The sequence below is a fragment of the Pan paniscus genome, chromosome 16, assembly GCF_029289425.2.
Source record: "Pan paniscus chromosome 16, NHGRI_mPanPan1-v2.0_pri, whole genome shotgun sequence".
Lineage (NCBI taxonomy): Eukaryota > Metazoa > Chordata > Mammalia > Primates > Hominidae > Pan > Pan paniscus.
The window spans coordinates 79,305,658-79,331,727 of NC_073265.2; the positions used below are offsets into that span (position 1 = coordinate 79,305,658).

Here is a 26,070-nt window from a genome sequence, read left to right on the forward strand (position 1 = left end):
ACGTGTAAGGCTGGGAAATGAGGCCTTGGGGCAGCCCCACAGGAGCAGAGGTGACAGAGCAAGCTGAGGCCAGCATTGGGGGCAGGCTGGACAGGGCAGCACCCTCTCAGGCTCAGGCCTGGACCTCAGCCTCCCCACTCTACCCAGCCGGCTTCTCACGCCAAACCTGGGTCCTGGGCACTGCCCGGCCCCCCTCCCAGCCCCAAGGCCCTCATTTCCCAGCCAGTCCCTCTGACATAGGAGTACTAATCAGAGGTGCTATGTAAATAGTCCCCTTGCAGACCCTAATCCTGACCCTGCCAGAGCCAGAGGCCCCAGGAGAAGGAAGCGGCTCTCCTACTGCCAGCCTACTTAGCATCTCCTGGGAAGCTCCTAATTTGGGTGTCCCCCACAGCCAAGGATCTTCCCGCCACACCTCTGCAGCAACCCTCTCAGGGGAGAGATTGTTAATAGTGAAGCCTCCGCCTTCAGACAGCCCAGGACACTCCTCTGGAGTCTGGCCAATGTGGGCATGAGGCCCTGCCTTGCCATGCACTACCTGTGCCACTCGGGCACCTCGCTCTCCATCTCTGGCCTCAGTGTCTTGTCTGTTGCTGTGCCACAGGGTAATTCCTGCCTTCTGGGCTGAGCATGTGCGGATCAACTCAGGCTGCACGGAGCGTGCGTGCACACTACTGTCCCCCGAGGTCTGGCACTGGGCTGGAGCTTTGCAGGGTCGCTGCTCACACTCACAACACACTTTGATGTGGGTGTAGTGGCCCCCACTTTGTAGATGAGGAAACAGAGGCTCAGAGAGATTGTCCCACCTAACAGGGTGAGCAGGGGCTGAGCTGGCATCCATCTGTCTCTGTCAGAGGCCAAAGCCTCTGTTCTGTCCTCCCTATATCTCCCATGTCTCCTTCGGAGGATGAGTGGCTCCTTCCATCCTGGAGGGAGGTCCTAAGAGTGAAGGGGTTGGGGACCCCTCCAGTCACATTAAGCCTTGCTTCACATCACAGAGACTGAGAAGAAAAAGAGGCCGGGCACAGTAGCTCACGCCTGTAATCCCCACACTTTGTGAGGCTGAGGTGGGTGGATCACCTGAGGCCAGGAGTTCGAGACCAGCCTGGTCAACATGGAGAAACCCCATCTGTATAAAAATACAAAAAATTAGCCAGGCACGGTGGTGGGTGCCTGTAATCCCAGCTACTCGGGAGACTGAGGCAGGAGAATTGCTTGAACCTGGGAGGTGGAGGCTGCAGTGAGCCGAGATCACACCCCTGCACTCCAACCTGGGCAACAAGAGTGAAACTGTCTCAAAAAAAACAAACAAACAAAGAAAAGGAAGAAGAAGAATAAAGAAGAAGAAGAAAGAAGGAAGAAGGAAGAGGAAGAAGAAGAAAAGAAGAAGGAGAAGAGAGAAGAAAGAAGAAGAGAGAAGAAGAAAGAAGAAGAAGAGCTTGCAGGCCCCATCTGGACTTCATGGACCAGATCCCTGGAGGATGCAGCCTGAGGATAAAAAATAAAATCTCCCTGAAATTATGCAGCGGTGCCCCATGGTGAACACCCCACCCCAATCAAAAGGTGGGAAAGGCCCTGGGGAGCACCCAGCCCCTGTGGGTCTCAGATCGTGAGGCCTGGAGGCCATGCTTGGGCTGAAGCCCAGAGAAGTCAGAGGGCCCAGCAAGGCAGGCTCACCTTCCCCCACCTGTGCTTCCTTTCCTATCAGCCTCCCGCTGAGGCTCCGCAGCTCCCAGGGCAGCCCCTTCCAAGGACGATCACTCCCTCCCCTCACACCTTCAGCTCTCGGAGCCACTGAGCTGGCAAGCCATATGGAATAGATTATTCTAGACCCACAATAATCTGATTATCTGGCTACAGATCAGCTGGGTGCTCAGCCAGTGGAAGTCGCAGGCAGCCCAGGGGTGACGAGGAGGGAGGGGGTGGGAGAAAGGAGAGAGACTTGGCAGATTCCAGGAAAGGCTCAAGAGGAAGTGCCGCATCTTGGTGGGTCTGGAGCTGGCTGACAATGCAGGGTAAGCAGATAGCACGTCTCTCCTAAGGGACGTAGCATTTATGCTCCTTCACTTTCTCCAGGGAAGTGCCAATGGGTCTCAGCCTTAGAGTGAAAAGTGGGGAAACTTGAGGTATAAAGAGAGGAGGCACACTTGTCACACAATCCCACCTGCAAAATGGAGCAGGGGCTCCTGACTGCCTGCTGAGATGTCCTGGGGGACACTGCCTGCCTTGGTGGGAAGGCCCCAGTCGGACAGAGGGTTCACCCCTGGCTTTCCAGTGTCCACGCACTCCCAACCACAGCCAACAGAGGGTGCTGCCCAGCCATGTAGGATCTTTGGGTCTGAGCTGGACAGCTCTTCCTCCAATCCTTAAGGACGTTTTTTGGGGCTAGGGCCAGAACCCAGGCTTGGCTCTACTTGGGGGTGCACTGGGAACTGTGTAGATGTGTCAGGGATGCTGGGCTGGCTTAAGAAATAGATGAAGGCCGGTTCAGTGCCTGTGTGACAGGGCATGTGACCCCAGACAGGCCGTTTGCCCTCTCTGGACCCGTTTGCCCGTCTGTCCACCAGGAAAAGCACGCATCTGTGTGCAGAGACGTGGAGCAAGATGGGAGCCCAGCAGAATGAGGAAAAGGATGACAGTTTCAGGAAGGCAGGAGCCAAGCAGAGCTCAACACCCCTCCCCAACACACACATGCCCCAGGTGCAGCTGAGGTAGAAAGAGGCCAGACCACAAGCTGACCGAAACTCGAAACTCTTGCCAACTCTCGGGTGAGGGTTTGCAGACCTGGTTCAGCTGCCAACTTGGGTGTGCCCAGCCTGCTCAGGCCCTCCAGAAAAGCCCAAGATGGAGCTGTATCCAGGCAGGAAGTGGAGGCTTTGGGCCCTAAGTGCCCCCTCTCCCCTACTGACTGCCCGCAACAGTGGTGAGGTGCTGGGAGGGTGGCCAGCCCCAGGCAGAAGGATGAAGAGTGCAGGGCCGGCCCAGGTCACCAGCCTGGGACCTCATACGAGCTGCCTGGTTCAGGCCCTTGGCTAGCTCCGGGTGCTCCATCTGAGGTTAGGAGAATGCCCCCAAGGTGTCTGACTTTACACCCAGTAAAAAGCAGAGCGGGGCTCCCGGGGCCTAGCTGGAATGCCTGGGCAGGACCTGGGGAAGTGCAGCGCCAGTGGGCGGGGGTCCTTTGCCAGAGGCTGGGGATAGGGCATCCCTGGACAGGCTAGAGAACACTGAAGGGAAGGGGGAGAGAGCTTAAATTGGCCAGATGTGAAATAAAAAGAGGGGTCTTACATGATCTGTATTGACCCTGTGCCAAAGACCGAGGACAAGAGGAACTCTATCCTCAGCTCCCAAGGCCCGTCACCAAGAGAAATCCACGATCCAGCGCTTGGCCTGAGCCAAGGAAGTTTTCTTCAGCCTTGTAGATTATGCTCCACCCCAGGCCCTGGGAGCACACAGGATGGCCAGGTGCCTTGGCCAAGGTGCCCCAGGTGTGTGGGCAGTGCTGCTGGCTGCCATTAACCAGGTCAGCCTCAACCACACACCTCCTGGACTCGACAGGGCTGGGCTGAAGCTTCAGAACAGCCTCACCATGCCCTTTGCCCAGCCATTCCCCTGACAGCAATTCATCCTGATTGGAAAAGATTAAAAGTGCAAGTTTAGACAGACTGCTTAGTGCCAAATCAAGGTGCAGAAATTTCATTCAGTATGGCACCACTGATATAAGCAAAGGCAAAAGAAAATGAAATTTGAAAAACAGCCCCTCTACACAGAAAGTCATAGTATGATACCACGTATTCTGTAAGGGTCTATCGTATATATGTGTATATGTACATAGACAGAGGCCTTGGGTACACACCAAATATAGAAAAACATACCAGGACTTGTTTGGAGTGTGGGTGGGGGCAGGTCTGAGTTCTGGGGGCTGGTCAAGCTTGAATTTTGTCTTCAGTGTTTACATTTTTCACAAGAAGACTACATTCATGTATTACATGTGCAATTTAAAAATAAGTTCTGGTGTACAGCCATACCACCCTGAACGCGCCCAATCTTGTCTTATCTCAGAAGCTAAGTACTAGGATGGGAGACAGCCTGGGAATACCGAATCGTTTAGGTTTCTTTCTTCTTATTTTTTTTTATTATTTAAAATTAAAAAGGCTGGGCATGGTGGCTCACGCCTGTAATCCCAGCACTTTGGGAGGCCGAGGATCCGAGGCAGATCACTTGAGGTCAGGAGTTTGAGACCAGCCTGGCCAACATGGTGAAACTCCATCTCTACTAAAAATACAAAAATTAGCCAGGTGTGGTGGTGCATGCCTGTAATCCCAGCTACTTGGGAGGCTGAGGCAGAATTGCTTGAACCCAAGAGGTGAAGGTTGCAGTAAGCCGAGATCATGCCACTGTAGTCCAGCCTGGGCAATAGAGTGAGACTCCATCTGAAAAAACAAACATTCTTTTAAAAAGTTAAAAAAATAGAAATAAGTTTTGGCCAGGCGCAGTGGTGCATACCTGTAATCCCAGCACTTTGGGAGGTGGAGGCGAATGGATTGCTTGAGCCCAGGAGTTTGAGACCAGCCTGGGCAACATGGTGAAACCCCATCTCTACAAAAAAACTTTTTTTAAAAAAAATTAGCTGGGTGTGGTGGTGTGCACCTGTAGTCCCAGATACTTGGGAGGCTGAGGTGGGAGAATACCTTGAGCCTGGGAGGGCAAGGCTGCAGTGAGCTGAGATTACACCACTGCACTCCAGCCTGGATGACAGAGTGAGACCCCGTCTCAAAAATTAATAAATAATAAAAATTAAATTAAATTAAATTAAATTTTATTGCTGGGCACGGTGGTACATTACTGTAGTCTCAGCACTAGGGAGGCTGAGGCAGGAGGACAGCTTTGAGCCCAGTAGTTCGAGACCAGCCTGGGCAATGTAACATAGCAAGACCCAGTCTTAAAAAATAAATAAATAGGCAGTGAGCCGAGATCACGCCACTGCACTCCAGTCTGGGTGACAGAGAGAGACTCTGTCAAAAAAAAAAAAAACCTCAAAATTCATTTTTATATAATTTCGATGACACCATAATCCTATTCTTTTGGACAGCAGTTAAGCAGTAAGAATCAAGAAAAAAATCTGGAGTGCTCAATGGCGCCCAGGCTGGAGTGCAGTGGCGTGAACTCGGCTCACTACAACCACCTCCCAGCCGCCTGCCTTGGCCTCCCTAAGTGCCGAGATTGCAGCCTCTGCCTGGCAGCCACCCCGTCTGGGAAGTGAGGAGCGTCTCCGCCTGACCGCCCATCGTCTGGGACGTGAGGAGCCCCTCTGCCTGGCTGCCCAGTCTGGAAAGTGAGGAGCGTCTCTGCCCGGCCGCCATCCCATCTAGGAAGTGAGGAGCGCCTCTTCCTGGCCGCCATCACATCTGGGAAGTGAGGAGCGTCTCTGCCCGGCCGCCCATCGTCTGAGATGTGGGGAGCACCTCTGCCCTGCCGCCCCGTCCGGGATGTGAGGAGCGTCTCTGCCCGGCCGCCCCGTCTGAGAAGTGAGGAGACCCTCTGCCTGGCAACCGCCCCGTCTGAGAAGTGAGGAGCCCCTCCGCCCGGCAGCTACCCCGTCTGAGAAGTGAGGAGCGTCCTCCCTCCTCATCCGGGAGGGAGGTGGGGGGGTCAGCCCCCCGCCCGGCCAGCCGCCCTGTCCGGGAGGTGAGGGGCGCCTCTGCCCGGCTGCCCCTACTGGGAAGTGAGGAGCCCCTCTGCCCGGCCAGCCGCTCCGTCCGGGAGGGAGGTGGGGGGGTCAGCCCCCTGCCCGGCCAGCCGCCCCGTCCGGGAGGTGAGGGGCGCCTCTGCCCGGCCGCCCCTACCAAGAAGTGAGGAGCCCCTCTGCCCGGCCAGCCGCCCCGTCCGGGAGGGAGGTGGGGGGGGTCAGCCCCCCGCCTGGCCAGCCGCCCCATCCGGAAGGTGAGGGGTGCCTCTGCCCGGCCGCCCCTACTGGGAAGTGAGGAGCCCCTCTGCCCGGCCAGCTGCCCCATCCGGGAGGGAGGTGGGGGGGTCAGCCCCCCGCCCAGCCAGCCGCCCCGTCCGGGAGGGAGGTGGGGGGATCAGCCCCCCGCCTGGCCAGCCGCCCCATCCAGGAGGGAGGTGGGGGGATCAGCCCCCCGCCCGGCCAGCCACCCTGTCCGGGAGGTGGGGGGCGCCTCTGCCCAGCCACCCCTACTGGGAAGTGAGGAGCCCCTCTGCCCGGCCAGCCGCTCTGTCTGGGAGGGAGGTGGGGGGGTCAGCCCCCCGCCCGGCCAGCCGCCCCGTCCGGGAGGGAGGTGGGGGGGTCAGCCCCCCGCCCGGCCAGCCGCCCCGTCCGGGAGGTGAGGGGCACCTCTGCCCGGCCACCCCTACTGGGAAGTGAGGAGCCCCTCTGCCCGGCCAGCCGCCCCATCCGGGAGGGAGGTGGGGGGGTCAGTCCCCCGCCCGGCCAGCCGCCCCGTCCGGGAGGGAGGTGGGGGGTCAGCCCCCCACCCGGCCAGCCGCCCCGTCCGGGAGGGAGGTGGGGGGGTCAGCCCCCCGCCCGGCCAGCCGCCCCGTCCGGGAGGGAGGTGGGGGGATCAGCCCCCTGCCCGGCCAGCTGCCCTGTCCGGGAGGTGAGGGGCGCCTCTGCCCGGCCGCCCCTACCGGGAAGTGAGGAGCCCCTCTGCCCGGCCAGCCGCCCCGTCCGGAAGGGAGGTGGGGGGGGTCAGCCCCCCGCCGGGCCAGCCGCCCCGTCGGGGAAGTGAGGGGCGCCTCTGCCCGGCCGCCCCTACTGGGAAGTGAGGAGCTCCTCTGCCCGGCCAGCCGCCCCGTCCGGGAGGGAGGTGGGGGGTCAGCCCCCCGCCCGGCCAGCCGCCCCCTCCGGGAGGGAGGTGGGGGGGTCAGCCCCCCGCCCGGCCAGCCGCCCCGTCCGGGAGGTGAGGGGCGCTTCTGCCCGGCCACCCCTACTGGGAAGTGAGGAGCTCCTCTGCCCGGCCACCACCCCATCTGGGAGGTGTACTCAACAGCTCATTGAGAACGGGCCATGAAGACAATGGCGGTTTTGTGGAATAGAAAGGGGGGAAAGGTGGGGAAAAGATTGAGAAATCGGATGGTTGCCGTGTCTGTGTAGAAAGAGGTAGACATGGGAGACTTTTCATTTTGTTCTGTACTAAGAAAAATTCTTCTGCCTTGGGATCCTGTTGATCTGTGACCTTACCCCCAACCCTGTGCTCTCTGAAACATGTGCTGTATCCACTCAGGGTTGAATGGATTAAGGGCGGTGCAAGATGTGCTTTGTTAAACAGATGCTTGAAGGCAGCATGTTCGTTAAGAGTCATCACCACTCCCTAATCTCAAGTACCCAGGGACACAAACACTGCGGAAGGCCGCAGGGCCCTCTGCCTAGGAAAACCAGAGAACTTTGTTCACTTGTTTATCTGCTGACCTTCCCTCCACTATTGTCCTGTGACCCTGCCAAATACCCCTCTGCGAGAAACACCCAAGAATGATCAATAAAAAATAAAAAATAAAAAATAAAAAAAATTAAAAAAATAAAAAAAAAATAAAAAAATAAATAAATAAATAAATAAAAATAGAAATAAAATTTAAAATATAGGCATAAGGATGTACTTATGTGGAAAACTTTATTAAGGGATCTCAGAATACATATTTTGTTAACTAAACTGTCACCACCACGTCACCAGTGGAGTACAGAGCATGCCTTAAAAATCTGGTTGCAGAAGTACATCTACTGGTATGGAGAATGTTCTCGATATATCAGTGAGAAAAGCTGGTCATGAAACAGCACACTATATACCCAGAGAAATTGAAAGCAGGGACTAGAACAGATATTTGTACACCAATGCATAGCTCTAGTTACAGTAGTCAAAAGGTCGAAACGACCCAAATGTTCATTGAAGGATGAATGGATAAACATAATATGGTCTATCCACACAATGGAATATCATTCAACCATAAAAGGGAGTGAAGTACTGATACATGCTACAATGTGGATGCACTGGAAAACCATTATGCTAAGTGAAAGAAGCCAGACACCAGAGGACAAAGATTGCATGATTCCACTTATATGAGGTACCAAGTACAGGCAAATTCAGAGACAGAAGCCGGTAAGAGGTTACCAAGGAATGAAGTGGGGAATGATGGAGTGTTATTGCTTAAGAGTTACAGAGTTTCCATTTAAGGTGATAAAACATTTTAAAAATAGAAGTGGTCATAGTTGCACAACACTGTGAATGTAATTAATGCCACCGAATTGCAAACTTTAAAATGGCAGAGATGGCAAATTTATGTTATATATATTACTTTTTTTTTTTTTTTTTGAGATGGAGTCTCACTCTGTTGCCCAGGCAGGAGTGCAGTGGCGCAATCTTGGCTCATGGCAAAACCTCTGCCTTCCAGGTTCATGCGATTCTCCTGCCTCAGCCTCCTGAGTAACTGGAATCACAGGCATGCATCACCACACCTGGCTAATTTTTGTATTTTTAGTAGAGACAGGGTTTCGCCATGTTGGCCAGGCTGGTCTTGAACTCCTAACCTCAGGTGAATATTACAATTTTTAAATAATTAAAATGTAATATACAAAAACCTTGAATCGTACACTTTATTTATTTATTGAGACAGGATCTGGCTCTGTCACCCAGGCTGGAGTGCAGTGGCGCAGTCATGGCTCACTGCTGCCTTACCCTCCCAAGCTCAAGCGATCCTCCCACCTCAGCCACCCCAGTAGCTGGGACCACAGGCGTGCGTCACCACACCTGGCTAAGTTTTGCTTTTTTTTGTAGAGACAAGGTCTCGCCATGTTGCCTAGGATGGTCTCGAACTCCTGAACTCAAGTAATCCACCTTGGCCTTCCAAAGTGCTGGGATTACAGGCATGAGCCACCACGCCCGGCCAAATTGTATGGTATGTAATTCTATCTCAAAAAAGCTGTTTAAAAAAAAAAAAAGAGAAAAATAGGCCAGGCGTGGGCCTGGGATTACGCCTGTAATCCTAGCACTTTGGGAGGCCGAGGCAGGTGGATCATGAGGTCAGGAGATCGAGACTATCCTGGCTAACACGGTGAAACCTTGTCTCTACTAAAAATACAGAAAATTAGCCAGGTGTGGTGGGGGGCACCTGTAGTCCCAGCTACTCGGGAGGCTGAGGCAGGAGAATGGCGTGAACCTGGGAGGCAGAGCTTGCAGAGATTGCGCCACTGCACTCCAGCCTGGGTGACAGAGCAGTGAGACTCCGTCTCAAAAAAAAAAAGAGAAAAAAATATATATGTTAGAAGCTTCAAAAAACAGAAAAACAACCCCAGAAAGTGACATGCTGCCTCTCAATGCCTCTATCTCTATGTTCCTGTGCTGGTAGAGAGGCCTAAAAAAGGTTAAGATGCAGTGACATGGGCCAAAGTGCTTCTCTCTGAGTTGATGGAACTGGGGGCCTTTTAAATTCCCTTCTTTTTGTATGTGTATATTCTCTCCCTTTTCTGTAATGAGGATGTGTTGCTTTGGTGAAAAAAAAGAAGGAAAGGAAAGAAAAGGAAGGGAAGGGGAAGAGGAAGGGGAAGAGGAAAGGGAAGGGAGAAGGAGGAAGAAGGAAGGAGAGAAAGGAGAGAAAAAGGAAAGAGGAGAGGAGAGGGGAGGGGAAGGGAGAAGAGGGGAGGGGAGGGGAGGGGAGAAGAGGGGAGGGGAGAAGAGGGGAGGGGAGGGGAGGGGAGAAGAGGGGAGGGGAGAAGAGGGGAGGGGAGGGTAGAAGAGGGGAGGGGAGAAGAGGGGAGGGGAGGGGAGAAGAGGGGAGGGGAGGGGAGGGGAGAAGAGGGGAGGGGAGGGGAGAAGAGGGGAGGGGAGGGGAGGGGAAGGGAGAAGAGGGGAGGGGAGGGGAGAAGAGGGGAGGGGAGGGGAGGGGAGAAGAGGGGAGGGGAGGGGAGAAGAGGGGAGGGGAGGGGAGAAGAGGGGAGGGGAGAAGAGGGGAGGGGAGAAGAGGGGAGGGGAGAAGAGGGGAGGGGAGGGGAGAAGAGGGGAGGGGAGGGGAGAAGAGGGGAGGGGAGGGGAGAAGAGGGGAGGGGAGGGGAGGGGAAAAGAGGGGAGGGGAGAAGAGGGGAGGGGAGGGGAGAAGAGGGGAGGGGAAGGGAGAAGAGGGGAGGGGAAGGGAGAAGAGGGGAGGGGAGGGGAGGGGAGGGGAGAAGAGGGGAGGGGAGGGGAGGGGAGGAGAAAACACTTTGAACCCCCCTGCCCCCCTATCCATCTTGTTCACACTCCAATGGATAAGCCCAAGCCTGGAGACAAGTCCTGGGAGGCTGGGTCTTCCTTCCCAGAGCCTGCAGCCCCTGGAATGGGCACTGCCCTTTGTCCTCCCAAGAGCTGCAGGGCCTGAGGTGGTCCTCTCCAGCAGGGCAGGCAGGCAGGCAGGACTTGTGGAGTCCCAGGTGCCTAACATGTGGTCCTCCATCTAATCCTCCCAGCAAGGACATCCATTTCAGATGAGGAGACTGAGGCTTAGATGGGGAGCTGACCCCAGGCACTGTTGGCCCTAGGCCTGAGCTGCCTCCATGGGCCTTGCTGTCCCAGGAACTGGACCAGGTAGTCAGTCCTGGGACTCCCTGGCTCAGCCTTCTTGGAGGAAGAGCAGAGAGTGAGCTCTGTTGGGCAGCTCCCCATGCCTGTGGCTCCCAGCCCCTCCTTTACTTCCCCAGCCAACAGCAGCCAGTCCTTCCCCCTTTTCCACATTCTCTCCAGTGGTGGCTGGGCCCACTCCCAGGCCCCTGCCAGGCTGCAATCAGCCCTTGCCCTGAGATGAGCGCAGCCTCTGGACCAGTTTCCTGCCTCAGGATCTTTGCCTTCCAACCTCTCTCTTTCCTCAAACCTCGTGTGGATCTCACTGCCTCCCTGAGTCTGAACTCCTCACTCAGCAGGACCTCCCCACCCCGTCCAGTTCCCACCTGCTTGTCCACATCATCTCCTGCTTATCCCTGCCAGCCTGAGGCACCAGCCCACTGGGCACTGCCAGCAAGCTCGCCCTGGGCATCCCTGTTTCCAGCCTTGGGCTCACACCTTTCCCTCTGCCAGGAACACCCACCCGCCATCACTTGGAGAAAATCCACAATCTCAGGTCCTTTCCTTCCCCCCAGAATCTGCCCTGATGGCCCCAGCAGGGAGCACCTCCCTGTCTTCCACAGGCACCCTGCATACCAGGCCACCACCGGACTCAGTGCCAACTTGTCAGTCCTTCTCCTTCCACTCCCAAGCGGGCAACTCGTCCTCCTGGAGGCTTAGTCCCAGCCAGGCAGTGTTCCCACTGGTGTTATGCACAGTCTTTGACTCAAAGCCAGATACCAGTGGGCTGGAGTCCTGGCTCCAGGGACCTTCAGCAAGTGATGTGACCTCTCTGGGGACCGTTTCCTGAGCTAAGCCAGGGGAAAGCCGCAGGGTGCAGGGCACAGGGTTTGAGCAGAGCAGGCTCAGCAGGCACAGACTCGGCTTGTCTGTGGAAAGGGCTCAGAAGACGAGGTTGGCCTGACACGCAGTCGGGGCGAGTGGCAGTTCCAGTGGCTGCTCTGTGACCTTGCCCCAGTGGCTGTCAGTCTCTGGGCCTCCCAGTGACACCTCCCAGTGAGGTGCTCTGCTTGGCAGGGCCTCCATGGCTATGCCCATGTACCAGCCCCTGGGGCCAGCGGATGCTGACTTGGGCTCCCCAAGTGAGCGGTCCATCCAGACCCGAGTCCTCCCACACTCCTTCCATCCCTAGCCCAGGAACATAGGCCCTGGCCTTACCCTGGCCTCCTGGGGCTGGGACCTGCAGCCTCCCACCCCCCACCCCAGAAGCACTTTTTGGGGCTTCTGAGGGGACCTGCTGCTGGGCTGTTTTGGAGGCTCCTGCTTACCCTGGTTCCCAAGTCAACACCTTCTGCCCTGAGGGAGGCGGCCTTTGTGTCAACAGGCAGCCAGAAGGTGTGAAGGTAGCCACAGTGGCCCGGGGGGGGGGGGGGGGAGGCTGGGCTGGCCCTCTCTGCCTCACTGGTAATGAGAATAACACACGGCCCTGCAGCTCCCTCAGGGCCCAGCACCCCCAATTCCCTTCCACATTCCCACAGCCTGCTCACCCCCTGGGGCCTGGAAGGGATCCAAGGGGAAGGAAAGGAGAGGAGACCTGTGGGTCAGGGCCAGACTTTAACCTGGCTCCAGGGCCTTGGACCTGCTCCCAGGGCCCTGCACTACCTACCCAGGGAGAAAGAGCAGGTGCAGAGCTCCTGTGTGCAGGGCTGTGGGCAGCCAGGTGGCTGTAGGGGCCTGTGCTAAGCCACCAAAGGCGGGCTGGACCAAGGGCATTGCCCTCTCTCACCCTGTAACAGGGCCAGGGCCGAATGAGCACATCTTGGGGGGCCAACCTGAGGCCTCTGCCCTCCCCACCCCACTGCTGGTTGGGGAGGAAGTGCTGGGAGGCCCATAAGGGGGTGGTGGGATGGAGGTCTCAAGTTTCCTCACTGTCTAGAAGGAATACAGACTGGCATTACCTGCCTCAGGGCCAACCTGACCCATGCCACACAGGCAAGGCCTGCACAAGATGATGGCAGCTTTGTGCTTCCAACCCTGAGAGCAGGCCTAGCCGAGCCACTGAGCTTCAGGCACCGACAAGAGTAGGTGTGCAGGTGGCCTGAGCCTGGGCACTTGGGAGGCCTCCCTCTGTGCTCCCCCTACTCAGGACACCCTGAGGACTCCCCTGTGTTCCTGCCCTGGGATTACCAGGAGTCCTGAAGCAGCAGCTCCTGTTCTCTCCCTAGTTGTTGGCCTGAGCTCTGAAACAACATCAGTGGTCATCAGGTCCAACCGCCTGTTTTACAGAGCTTGGCAGAGGCCGCAGCAGCCATCTGCTCCAGCTCCTGCACGTGCCTAACGTGTTGTCATCTGACCTTTTCTTGATTAGCTCCAGGAACAGGCCACTCCTTCCCCTACAAGACAGAGCCTCTGACTTAGAAAGTTCTTCAGACTCTCTCTGGAGTGTTCCCCTGGGTCCGTGCCTCTGCAGACAACCGTCACGTCCCCTCCACTTTTTTCTTTTTGTACTCAATGCTCCCAGGTCCTCCAGCTATTTCACTGGTGACCTGGCTTCAAGCCCTCTCACCAACCTCCCTAAGCTGGGATTTGTCCCCATCCCTCATGAACAGTGGCCTCCAGTTCTTACCACTTACTTTAGGTAGGGCCCATCCTGTCTGGAGAATAAGGAACCATCACCATCACTCCTCAGTTGAAGACCCCCCCTCAGTTGAAGACCCCCCCCCCCCGTCCCCACCCCTGCTTCTTGTGATTTTTTTTTTTTTTTTGAGACAGTCTTGCTCAGCTGCCCAGGCTGGAGAGCAGTGGCGCGATCTCAGCTCACTGCAACCTCTGCCTCCTGGGTCCAAGGGATTATCCTGCCTCAGCCTCCCGAGTAGCTGGGACTACAGGTGCGCATCATCGTGCCTGGCTAGCTTTTTTGTATTTTTAATAGAGATGGGGTTTCGCCATGTTGGCCAGGCTGGTCTCAAACTCCTGGCCTCAAGTGATCCACCTGCCTCGGCCTCCCAAAGGGCTGGGATCACAGGCGTGAGCCACCGCGCCTGGCCTGCTTCTTGTGAATTTGCATGCAGCTTGGATCACATTTACTTTTATGCCCCTCATACTTTGAAGGCAATGACCACCATGCCCTCCCACATGTGCTGATTTTACAGGATGCCTCCTGACGTGAACTTGGAGAAGGGTACAGGGGACCTGCTCGTTCTATTTGATCAGGTCTGATGGGTTGTTCCAGCCTGTCAGGATTTATTTAGATACTGGCTGTTTCCCAAGTCACTTTTGGGTTTGGGTCTTACCCCACATTAGATCAGTTCATATCTTCATTCAAGATCATAATACTGCCCAGGGAAAGGCTGGGAACAGTGCCTGTGGCCCCTCACTAGAGACCTTCCTCCCAGTGAACATCCGCTCATTCATTTGTGGGAGCCCTGAATCTGTTGTGAATTCACTTAACTGAACCGTCATCCAGCTCACATGGCCCCACTTGGTGATAAGGAAACTCTGGGAACTTCCCTATTATGTGGGTAGGAATTGTGTTTCGTTGCTCATAGTACCTCCTAAAATGACACTGACCTAAACAAGATGGTGATTTTTCTTTTTCTTTTCTTTTCTTTTTTTCTTTTCTTTTTTTTTTTTTTGAGACAGGGTCTCATTCTGTCGCCCAGGCTAGATCATAGTGGCATGATCATAGTTCACGGCAGCCTCAACCTCTTGGGCTCAAGCAATCCTCTCGCCTCAGCCTCCCGAGTAGCTGGGACCACAGGCATGTGACACCATTGCCCATCTTTTTGTTTCATTGTTTTTGTAGAGACATAGGTCTCCCTGTGTTCCCCAGGCTGGTCTTGAAATCTTGGGCTCAAGTGATCTTCCCACCTCGGCCTCCCAAAGTGCTGGGATTACAGGCATAAGCCACGGCACCTGGCCTATTTTTCTTTCACATTAAAGAAATTCAGGGGTGGACAGTCCAGGGCCAGTGTGGCATGTCCACGTTCTCATCAATGCCGCAGGCTTCTCTCTGCTCTACCATCCTTAATGTGTGATTTCTGTCTTTGAGACTGCTTCAGAGTCACAGTGGAGTTGCTGAAACTCCAGCCATCATATGTTTTCCAGGTAATGAAGAAAATATAAGGGGGCAGAGCCACAGGAGTGTACTTCTCAGTGCTAAAGAAGCTCCAGCCAGTGACTTCCACTAATATCTCATTGGCCATTCCATCTATAAAAGAAGCTGGCAAATGTAGGGGCTTTTTTTGTTTTTTTTAGCAGGGTGTATCACCATGCACAACACAAGATTACTAAAAGAAAAAGGCAAATAAAGGCTGTGTGGGCAACCAGCAGTGTCTGCCACACTTGTGAAACCCAAATACATTCTTCTGACCACGTTTCCCTGATCTAGCCACCATTCCTATCACAGAAAGGAAGATGTGAATCTGGTGCTACTAGCACACTGAAGCCCAGAATGTAATCACCTTACCCAACGGCACACAGCCACAGGCCCTCTTTTTAACAGGGGAACCAAATGAAGGGTGGAAACACTGAAAAGGGGCTGCAGGGTAGGATCCAAACCTGGCTTGTTTGCTCGGCACCTAGGGCAGGTTCCAGCACAGAGTAAATACGTGGCCCCACACCCATCCAGAAGTGGACCCCTTAAGGGCCCCAGGGCTGTAGGCAAGTTGGACAGACATCCCTGCCAGGGCCCAACAGAAGAGAAAGGCTGGATATGGAGAGGTGGGGAGGGCAGGATGCCCTGGTCTGGTGTGGGAGCAGTTCCCAGAAAGCAAGGAATCACTTCCTTCTGGGACCAAGGCTGAAGATATCATTCCCCTTACTCACAATCCAACCTATTACTTTAATCACTTCTTTCTGCTGTTCCTGAACTTGCTGTAAGCATAACATCGGCCCTGTTCTAAATGTTATCACATGCATTATCTTATTTTACTTCAGTTATCCTGGAGATCAGAATACCCACTTATAGATGGGAAAACTGAGATTGAGTAAGTTGCCCAAGTTCTCCCAGCTGGTAAGAAACCAGGCCTGTCTCACTCTGCAGCCCAGACACCTGACCACTAAGCTGCACTGCCTCCCTGTGCTAAGTGGAGGCCCAGTTGGGGGATCCACTTGGGGTTCCCTCCTGGTGAGTGAGGCTAGCAGATAAAGTGCCCTTGTGCTTCCAGAGCCTAGCTGAGGAGTACAGGGAAGAGCCAGGGGCCACAACAAACCAGGCCCAGGGCCCCACCTTCCAGAACTTACACTGTACAACCCACAGTCAGCCTAGGGTCTAGGCTCCAGGCTAGCTCAAACCAAGGTAGAAGGAGACCAGGCAATCTCCGAGAGGAAAGGATGTATGTACCATGTGCAGGGCTCTGTGCCTGTGGTGGAATCCCATTATATACCAAATCCCTCCACAAGAAATCCCTCAGGCTGGCTCTAAGGAGGTTGGGGGGAAATAATTCTGGATATTCAGAAGCTTCCTGGAGATCACAAGACCATCCACCAATGTATTCCTAGCTGTTTATGCACAAAGCAGCACTGCTGGGCAAAAACTAAAAATACAATAAAGGTGCATCAGTAAGTGGCTGTGCATGCCATGGACTACCATATAGCAGTTAAAAGGCATGAGTCATGCCTGTAATCCCAGCACTTTGGGAGGCCAAGGCAGGCAGATTGCATGATGTCAGGAGTTCGAGTCCAGTCTGGCCAACATGGTGAAACCCTGTCTCTACTAAAAATACAAAAATTAGCCGGGCATGGTGGCACATGCCTGTAGTCCCAGCTACTTGGAAGGCTGAGGCACAAGAATCGCTTGAACCTGGGAGGCGGAGGTTATAGTGAGCTGAGATCACACCACTGTACTCCAGCCTGGACAAAACAGAGAGAGTGTCTCAAAAAATAAATAAATAAATAAAAATAAAGGTGTGAGTCAGAAACATCAATAGAAGCCAGACGTGGTGGCTCACACCTGTAAACCTAGCACTTTGGGAGGCCGAGGCAGGTGGATCACCTGAGGTCAGGAGTTCAAAACCAGCCTGGCCAACATGGTGAAACCCTGTCTCTACTAAAAATACAAAAAATTAGCCAGGTGTGGTGGCAGGCATCTGTAATCCCACGTACTTGGGAAGCTGAGGCAGGAGAAATCGCTTGAACCTAGGAGGCGGAGGTTGCAGTGCGCTGAGATCATGCCATTGCACTCCAGCCTGGGCAACAAGAGAGAAACTTCATCTCAAAAAAAATAAATAAATAATAAAGAAACACCAATAGAAACAGCACCTGCTCTATCTGAAATGCAGCACCTAGATCAAGACATATCTATGAAGCCTGATGAATTTTGTTTATAACTGTTGAATGCATACATGCAAGTTCCCTGATAGACAGTATGTCCAGAGCTTTATATTGTTGTGTGGCCTCGGACCAATAAATGATGTACCTACACTACATGTGCCATTATTTCAACCCAAAAAGTCTAGGGGTGAATGTTTTACAAGTTGTCCCTTATTTCCCCTTAGGAAATAGTTGTTTTTTGTTGTTTTTTTTTTTAAATTTTGGTTTAAACCCTTTTAAGCCATGAAATGTTCCATAACTGACTGCTTCTCTCCAAAGAAAGCCTGTTTGAAATCTATCCCACCTTCTTTTCATGTTATGGGCCAATTAAAATTTTCTCTTCTTTATTCATAGCAGCTAGAATAAACTAAACGATAGTTGTCTGCCCAGAGTTATTCAACGCCAAGTGTTACTTCATCATAACGTTAGAGCAGTGACTTGGGCATATTTTCTCCAATATATTTCAAAATAAATTCTGAGGAGAAAAAGTGACATAATTTCATTATTGAAGGTGTATCTGTACCTCCTGCCATTTTACCTTTTTTCCAAAGTTAAAATTATTTACATGGGCTGCGTACAGTGACTCATACCTGTAATCCCAGCACTTTGGGAGGCCGAGGAGAGTGGATTGCTTGAGCCCAGCAGTATGAGACCTGCCTAGGCAACATGGTGAAACTCCGTCTCTACAAAAAGTACAAATTTTAGCTGGCGTGATGGTGCACATCTGTAGTCCCAGCTACTCCGGAGGCTGAGGTGGGAAGATTACCTGAGCCCGGGAGGTGGTGGCTGCAGTGAGCCGTGACTGCCCCACTGCACTCCAGCCTGGGTGACAGAGTGAAACCCTGTCTAAAGAAAAAAATTATTTAAAGAGATAAACATTTAAAACATTTAGATCAACTATAACCAAGGTTTTGGTTAAATCTGTATTCGCAGGCAGTACTTTTTTTTTTTTTTTTTTTTTTTTTGAGACAGGGTGTTGCTCTGTGGCCAGACTGGAGCACAGTGGTACGATCATAGCTCACTGCAACCTCAAACTCCTGGGTTCAGGGGATCCTCCTGCCTCAGCCTCCCAAGTAGCTGGGACTACAGGGCCCACACCACCATGCCTGGCTAATTTTTTTTTTTCTTAGATGCGGGGTCTGACTATGTTGCCCAGGCTGGTCTTGAACTCCTGGGCTCAAGCAATCCTCTCACCTCAGCCTTCCAAAGTGCTGGGATTATCCCCACTAAAAATTTGATCCATTATTTTTTTAAAGGGTGAGTCAGCAAAATATGTCCTGACATGGAATGCTCTGAAACATGCTGTTGAATGAAAAAAAAAAAGAAAAAGAAAAGAAGAAAAACAAATTACAAGCTGACATTTACACATAACAATGTACATAATGTAACTGGAGGGTTACTGTGTGTTTGCTAAGGATACATATGTTTATGTTAACCCACTGGCCAGGTCTGGAATTACACACACAGCCTAATAACAGCTGTTACCTTTTGGGGGTTTATGGGGTTGGTTAAAGAGACTCCAACTTTATCTGAAATGTTTCCATTTCTCACAGTGAAAGGTAGTAGTTACATAATTTGTGTAATTAAAAGTTAATTTTTGAAAATAGCCACGCCCTCCCTCAAAAAAAAAGAAACAAAAAAAAGATTAGCCAGTCATAGTGGTATGCGCCTGTAGTCCCAGCTACTTGAGAGGCTGAGGCAGGAGGATCACCTGAACACCGTTTTAGGGTACAGTGAGCCATGATTGCATCACTGCACTCCAGCCTGGGCAACAGAGTGAGACCCTGTCTCTAAAATTAAACTAAATGAAGCCTGGGCACAGTGGCGTGATGGGAGGCTGAGGCAGGCGATCACTTGAGGCCAGGAGTTCGAGACCAGCCTAGCCAACATGGCGAAACCCCATCTCTACTAAAAATACAAAAATTAGCCAGGCATGGTGGCGTGCACCTGTGGTCCCAGCTACTCAGGAGGCTGAAGCAGGAGGATTCCTTGAGCCTGGGAGGCGGAGGTTGCAGTGAGCTGCCACTGCACTCCAACCTGGGCGACAGACCCTGTCTCAAAAATAAAACAAATAATAAAATAAAATAAAATAAAATCAGCCACAAAAATATTACAAGGCAGCTGGGCCTGGTGGCTCATGCCTGTAATCCCAGCACTTTGGGAGGCTGAGGAGGGCAAATCACTTGAGCCCAGGAGTTCAAGACCAGCCTGGGTAAAACCCAACTCCACAAAAAATGATAATAATGATTAAATAATTACAAAGCCATTTGCTACTTCAGGCTGCTGCAGGTTAATCTCTTCTTGAACACCACTGTCATGTTGATCTTTAGTTAGTTATTAGCTAATGATTTTTAAAATTGTATCACTCTTCCGCTCAAAAGTCCCTATGGCTCCCAAAACCAACTCCTTAACCTGGCCCCAGCCCAGGTGTGCTCTGGCCTTCCACATCACCACCCCAGTGCCCTGCTCCTAAGGCATCTTGGAAGGTCCCAAGGCCAGGTCTTTGCTTATGCAGTTCCCATCCGGAAAGCACGGCACCTGCCTCTCTCCCTCCTCAAATCCTACGCATGGTTCAAGGCCCAGCTATGACTTCTTCACCTCTGTGGCCAGAACCCTAATGTCCCTGGTCTTCTTTTGACTCTTAGCCTCAGGACTCAGCCCTTTCCCCAAGACCACACAGGACATTGACAATCTCCTTTAAACTGTAATTGTTGCTGAGAAGATCATTTACTTTATAAATTTTACTATCTCAACTATCCTTTACACAGTCCCATGTAGATACTATCATTATTCCTGTTTTACTGAGCAGAAGGTCAAGCTCAAACAGGTTAAGGGCTCTGCCTAAGGGCATACAGCTACTGTCATACAATGGCCTGTTCACTTTTCTTTCCCACAAGACTGAAATCTCATTAGAGCAGAGACCATGACTAGCTCATTCACCCTGTGTGCTCGACATTTACTGGTTGCTAAATATGAATTCGGCCAGGCGCAGTGGCTGACGCCTATAATCCCAGCACTTTGGGAGGCCAAGGCGGGTGGATCACTGGAGGTCAGGAGTTTAAGACCAGCCTGGCTAACATGGCAAAAACCAGTCTCTACTAAAAATACAAAAATTAGCCAGACGTGATGGTGCATACCTGTAGTCCCAGCTACTTGAGAGGCTGAGGCAGAAGAATCACTTGAACCCAGGAGGCAGAGGTTGCGGTGAGCTGAGATGGTGCCACTGCACTCCAGCCTGGACGATAGACCAAGTCTGTTTCAAAAACAAAAAAAAGAGAATAAATAAATAAATATGAATTAAATGAATAAAGCCCATTAGTGCCTTGAAATCTAAGTACTTTCCTTTTATTTTATTTATTTATTTATTTATTTATTTATTTATTTTTGAGACAGAGTCTCGCACTCACCCAGGCTGGAGTGCAGTGGCACGATCTCAGCTCACTGCAACCTCCGCCTCCCGGGTTCAAGCGATTCTCCTGCCTCAGCCTCCCGAGTAGCTGGGATTACAGGTGCCTGCCACCACACTCGGCTGGTTTTTGTATTTTTAGTAGAGACAGGGTTTCAGCATGTTGGCCAGGCTGGTCTCGAACTTATGACCTCAGATGATCCACCCACCTCGGCCTCCCAAAGTGGTGGGATTACAGGCATCAGCCACCGCGCCTGGCCAGTACCTTCTTTATAAAATGATCATGGCAAACCTTCAGCTCACTTGCCAGGGCCTAAGTGCTTTACAGGGATCGCTGTACTTAGTCCAGGAACCATCCTAGGCATAGGTATTTTGTATCACTATTGGTACCGATGAGGGAATCTGAGGCTCAGAGGAGCTAAATAACTTAACCAAGGTGACAGCCAATAAAGAGGCCGGCTTGGGGACCCATTTTCGCCGGTTTTCATCACCTAGGGTACCCAACTCCTCTTCCCCAACCTAATCTATTCCATTTCTCAAGAGTAGATACAGACCATGGGCAGTGAGATGCCTTTCTTGGTGTCACTCAACAAATCAGAAACTGTGGATTTTGGGGACCCCAGAAGGGCCCACCTGCACTTCTTCCTCAGCCACCATGGGCAGGGCCCTCCGGGCTTGTCTTGATGCCTTATTTAATACAACAGTAGGCACCGCGTCCTGGGCACAGACCTCCGGGAGGTTGGTGATGAGAGAGGCACCCACTCCTCACGGGGTCCCTGAGGCACCCACAGACCATGGCACTACCCGCCACTGTTGGGCTCCCGGGCACTCACCGTGAGCAGTGGACGGGGCAGGGGCGTGGGTGGGAGCGTGGTGAGAAGCTTAGCAGCTCCATCCAGATGCGAATTGTCCCTCCCATACTTCCCGGGCTGCAGGGGCCTCCATTTAGAGCCCCCAAGGAGTCAGAATCCACACCTCCGCAAATGGGCCCGCTTTCCCAGGGGCCCCCTGCCCAGACTTTCCCTGGGCTCTGTGGGTTTTGACACCTCTCTGCAACCTGGCGGGGGGCCACCTCGCACCTTTGGTCAACATAAAAGCTCAGGCCTGGAGGTGGCCAACCCAGCCTCCCAGAGCCTGCAGCCCGGCCATGGCCCAGTCGCCTCCTCCGCAGAGCCTCCTCGGCCACGACCACTGGATCTTCGCCCAGGGCTGGGGCTGGGCCGGCCACTGGGACTCCACGTCCCCGGCCTCCTCCTCCGATTCGTCGGGTTCGTGCCCCTGCGACGGCGCCCGCGGACTCCCGCAGCCAGAGCCTCCGAGCTGCAGCTCCCGAGCCGCAGAGGCAGCCGCGACGACGCCCAGACGAGCGCGCACCGGACCAGCGGGCGGACAGCGGCAGAGCGCCAGCGAGCGGGAGAAACTGCGCATGCGCACGCTGGCCCGCGCCCTGCACGAGTTGCGCCGCTTTCTGCCTCCCTCCTTGGCGCCGGCCGGCCAGAGCCTGACCAAGATCGAGACGCTGCGCCTGGCCATCCGCTACATCGGCCACCTATCGGCCGTGCTGGGTCTCAGCGAGGAGAGTCTGCAGTGCCGGCGCAGGCAGCGCGGGGAGGCGGGGTCCCCTTGGGGCTGCCCGCTGTGCCCCGACCGTGGCCCCGCAGAGGCGCAGACGCAGGCGGAGGGGCAGGGGCAAGGGCAGGGGCAAGGGCAGGGGCAAGGGCAGGGGCAAGGACAGGGGCAAGGGCCGGGCCTGGTCTCCGCCGTCCTCGCCGAGGCGTCCTGGGGATCCCCGTCCGCCTGCCCCGGAGCCCAAGCCGCACCCGACCGCCTGGGGAGGGGGGTCCACGACACGGATCCCTGGGCAACACCCCCTTACTGCCCCAAGATACAGTCGCCCCCGTATTCGTCCCAAGGGACAACCTCCGACGCGTCTCTTTGGACGCCACCCCAAGGCTGTCCCTGGACGCAGTCGTCCCCAGAGCCCCGGAACCCACCAGTGCCCTGGACGGCGGCCCCAGCAACTTTGGAGCTGGCCGCAGTGTACCAGGTATGTGTGGAGGTCCTTGCTGTGTTCCCCAGCCTCCAGTCTGCAGAGAATCTCGTACTTTTTCGATCCCAGCTTATCTACTCCAGGAGTATCTAATGGAGGGGAGAATGGAAGGAACCCCCGGCTCCGTGGGAGAAGAGGTGGGACCCTGGGAAGTTAAGGCCATCTCCACAGTCACCACAAGCAGTCTTCACAGCCATGGGAAAGAGGGGGAGCCCGCCGACTTTCTCAGAGGGTGGAAAGTAGCAGGGTGGGCGTGCTGGCTTCAAGTGCTATTAAGACTGCAGTGGGGGAAGGAAGTCCCAGGGTAAGGGCAGCATTTCCTGAGTAGATGGGCCTAGAGCTGGTGATTTCAAGTTTTCTTCAAGATTCGTTCATTCATGAGGCTCATGAATGACTCATCGTCCATAAAAAATCATATTAACCAAAATTTGTTGAGCACTTTCTATGTGCCCATCATCATTCTTGGCACCTTACATGTATTATTCAGCCCCAGTAATGACCCTAGAAAGTAGGTATTATCAGCATCTCTATTTTACAGGTGAGAAAACTGAGACTAAAAGAAGCTACCTGAGTTCTCATTACTAGTGAGTAGCAGAACTGGGATTTAAGCCTTAGCAGAGTGTCTCCCGAGCCAGTCCTCTTAACCACTTGGCTTTGCTGCATTCATGGCACCAGGGCTGTCCGGATGCTGCCAGCCATACCATGGCAACCAGCCAGATTCAAGATCTCTGGATATCAGGGAGTAGCCCACTAACCAGGCTGCTCTCATCTCTCTTGCAGGGTCTCTCTGTGTCTCCAGAGCCCTGTCTGTCGCTGGGAGCTCCATCTCTCCTGCCCCACCCATCATGCCAGAGACTGCAGCCTCAGACCCCCTGGAGGTGCTGGAGCCACAGTGCAGAGGTGGTGCCCAACTCAGAGGACCAGGGACCGGGCGCCGCCTTCCAGCTCAGTGAAGCAAGCCCTCCCCAGAGCTCAGGCCTGCGGTTCAGTGGCTGCCCTGAACTTTGGCAAGAAGATCTGGAGGGGGCCCGCCTGGGCATCTTCTACTAAATGGCCTCGGCTTCCCTCTTTCCATCCAGGAATCAGTCCTGTAGCTTGGGTGCCTCCTTATTTGTTAATTAGTGGCTTTTCATGTTCTCCTTTAGCCAAGGCTCCCTTTTTCCAAGTGATGTCTTTCGGGGAAGCAGTGTTTGAAATAGATAGCGGGTACCTTCCCTGGATGGAGTCAGGGCGGGGGCACTGTCCTCCACTGCTAGACACCCCCAGAATGCCTGGCGCTCTGCAGAGCACAGTCTGAGCTGCTCTAAGAAGGGGTCTCCTTTACCCTAAAGGCAGCTGGGCAGGGACAGGTGGGAGAATGGGTGTAGGAGGCAGGCCCCAGGCTCTGCTTCTTGGTGACAGTTGGCCAGAGCCCTGTATGCTTTGATTTTTTTTGTACTTAAAAAGAAAAAACACACACACACAACAAAAATTTGGTTTGGTCTTGTTTTTTGTCCATCAACCTGGGTTTTTCTTGCCTCTGGAAAAGGAAACATGTTTTCCTTCTGTGGGGAACAAGTTCCGCTGCTCTTTCCTTCCCTAATCCAGGCCTGCCAAGGTTAGGGTGGGCCCTCATTTGTCAGTTTGACCATATTTATTGCGCTGGAGCTCCAGGGCCAAAAGCTCCACCTGGCTTGCTGTGCAAGGTAGCACAGGTGGGCTAAGCTTGGGCCTGCCCACTGCCTCAGCCACATCACCACTGCCCTTTTGTGTTCTTCGGGTGCATTTCTGGTGACTGCTGGGGTGGCTGCATGCAGCTGTGGACAGACAGACAGGAGCCCCAAATGGGGAGACCACAGTCCCAGAGACCTGTCATTTAGGGCTCTTTCACAATGACATGAAATTTTCTTCAAAGAATACTGGGAGTGGTTCCTACGTGCTAGGCCCAGTGTATTAGTTTGCGAGGGCTGCCATACTAGAATGCCACGGGCTGGGTGCAGTGGCTTACGCCTGTAATCCCAGCACTTTGAGAGGCTGAGGTGGGAGGATCCCTTGAGGCCAGGAATTCGAGACCAGCCTGGGCAACATAGCAAGACCTTGTCCCTACAAAAAACTTAAAAAAAAAACAACCACAGACTGGGTGGCTTAAACAACAGAAATTTATTTTCTCACAATTCTGGAGGCTAGAAGTCCAAGATCAAGGTGTAGGCAGGTTCGGTTTCTTCTGGGGCCTCTCTCTGTGGCTTGCAGATGTCTGCCTGTTCGTTGAGCCCCTACATGGTCACACATCTGTCTCTATTGTCTGTGTCCTGATTTCTTATAAGGGCACTAGTCATGTTGGATCAGGACCTACCCTAAGGGACCCATTTAACTGTATTTACTCTTTTAGGGATCTTTCTTCTAATACAGTCACAGTTACATTCCGAAGTATTGGATGTTAGGGCTTAAACGTAAGAAACTTCTTTTTTTTTTTTTTTTTGAGACAGAGTCTTGCTCTGTCGTCCAGGCTGGAGTGCAATGGTGCAATCTCGGCTCACTGCAACCTCTGCCTCCCGGGTTCAAGTGATTCTCCTGCCTCAGCCTCCTGAGTAGCTGGGATTACAGATGCCTGCCACCATGCCCGGCTAATTTTTGTATTTTCAGTAGAGACAGGGTTTCACCATGTTGGCCAGGCTGGTCTCGAACTCCTGACCTCAAGTGATCCACCTGCCTCGGCCTTCCAAAGTGCTGGGATTACAGGTGTGAGCCACCACACCCAGCCAAACATAGGAAATTTTTTTTTTCTTTTTTTTTGAGAGGGAGTCTCACTCTGTCACCCAGGCTGGAGTGCAGTGGCATGATCTCAGCTCACTGCAACCTCTGCCTCCCGGGCTCAAGTGATTCTCCTGCCTCAGTTTCCCTAGTAGCTGGCCTAGGTGCCTGCCACCATGGCTGGCTACTTTTTGTATTTTTAGTAGAGACAGGGTTTCACCATGTTGGCCAGGCTGGTCTTGAACCCCTGACCTCCAATGGTCCACCCGCCATGGCGTCCCAAAGTGCTGGGATTACAGGTGTGAGCCACCACGCCCAGCCAGACGTAGGAATTTTATGGGAACACAGTTCAGCCGCCTCAGCCTCCCAAAGTGCTGGTATTACAGGCATGAGCCACTGCGCTCAGCCATACAGGAATTTTATGGGGACACAATTCAGCCCATAATACCATGTGTTAGGTGCCAGAGAGAAAATATTCCCCAACTAATGTGAATTACAGGGAAATAAATGATCAGAGCCCAGGTCCTAAACACAAGGATGGGGGTTTGTGTGAGGTGCTTAGGGACCAGGATGCGGTAACCTGGTGAGAGGCGAGGTTGGCAGTACCATCTCATTCTTGAGTTACCTGATTCCTTAGTCCTGCTGCCTTGATTGCGGTGTCTTAAGAGTAAGAGGCACTGCCAGGATCTTGGGAAAAGGATGCCAAGATCTATTAGCAAAGGCTCCCGTGGGCATGGGAGCCAGCGGTGGTGGTAACTTCCTTCTGTATCTGCTGACTCAGGGAGGAGAGAGTGCAGAAGAGGTGACCTTGGAGCTGGGTGTTGAAGGATATGCAGGAGTTTATCAAGAGGAGTGAGGGAAGAGAGGTCCAGGCAGGAGCAACAGCATGAGCCAAGTCGAAACAGAAGCGTCTAGTGTCTAGAGATGACAGAGAAAAGTGGCAAACAGAGCCGGAAAGGGGCTTGGAGGCAAGTTTGTGGGGAGTTCCACGTGGTGGGTGATGAGGTTTTGGCCTCCGTTTCCTGAATGAT

At 53.4% G+C, this 26,070-nt stretch overlaps 1 protein-coding gene and 1 long non-coding RNA gene across 2 annotated transcripts; one reads left to right on the plus strand and one right to left on the minus strand.

Moving 5' to 3' along the window:
* Nucleotides 1–453: 453 nt before the first annotated feature.
* LOC129394040 (uncharacterized) lies at nt 454–21,478 on the minus strand. The gene is made up of 3 exons (XR_010109989.1): nt 21,339–21,478; nt 19,991–20,106; nt 454–4,433 (listed from the first exon to the last, which is right to left on the minus strand). It is a non-coding gene; the product is annotated as an uncharacterized LOC129394040 (long non-coding RNA).
* Nucleotides 21,407–24,417, plus strand: MESP2 (mesoderm posterior bHLH transcription factor 2). The gene is made up of 2 exons (XM_034939409.3): nt 21,407–22,306; nt 23,090–24,417. Exons 1-2 carry the CDS (start codon nt 21,407–21,409, stop codon nt 23,357–23,359), a joined length of 1,170 nt encoding a protein of 389 aa, XP_034795300.3. The 3' UTR covers nt 23,360–24,417.
* Nucleotides 24,418–26,070: the final 1,653 nt, after the last annotated feature.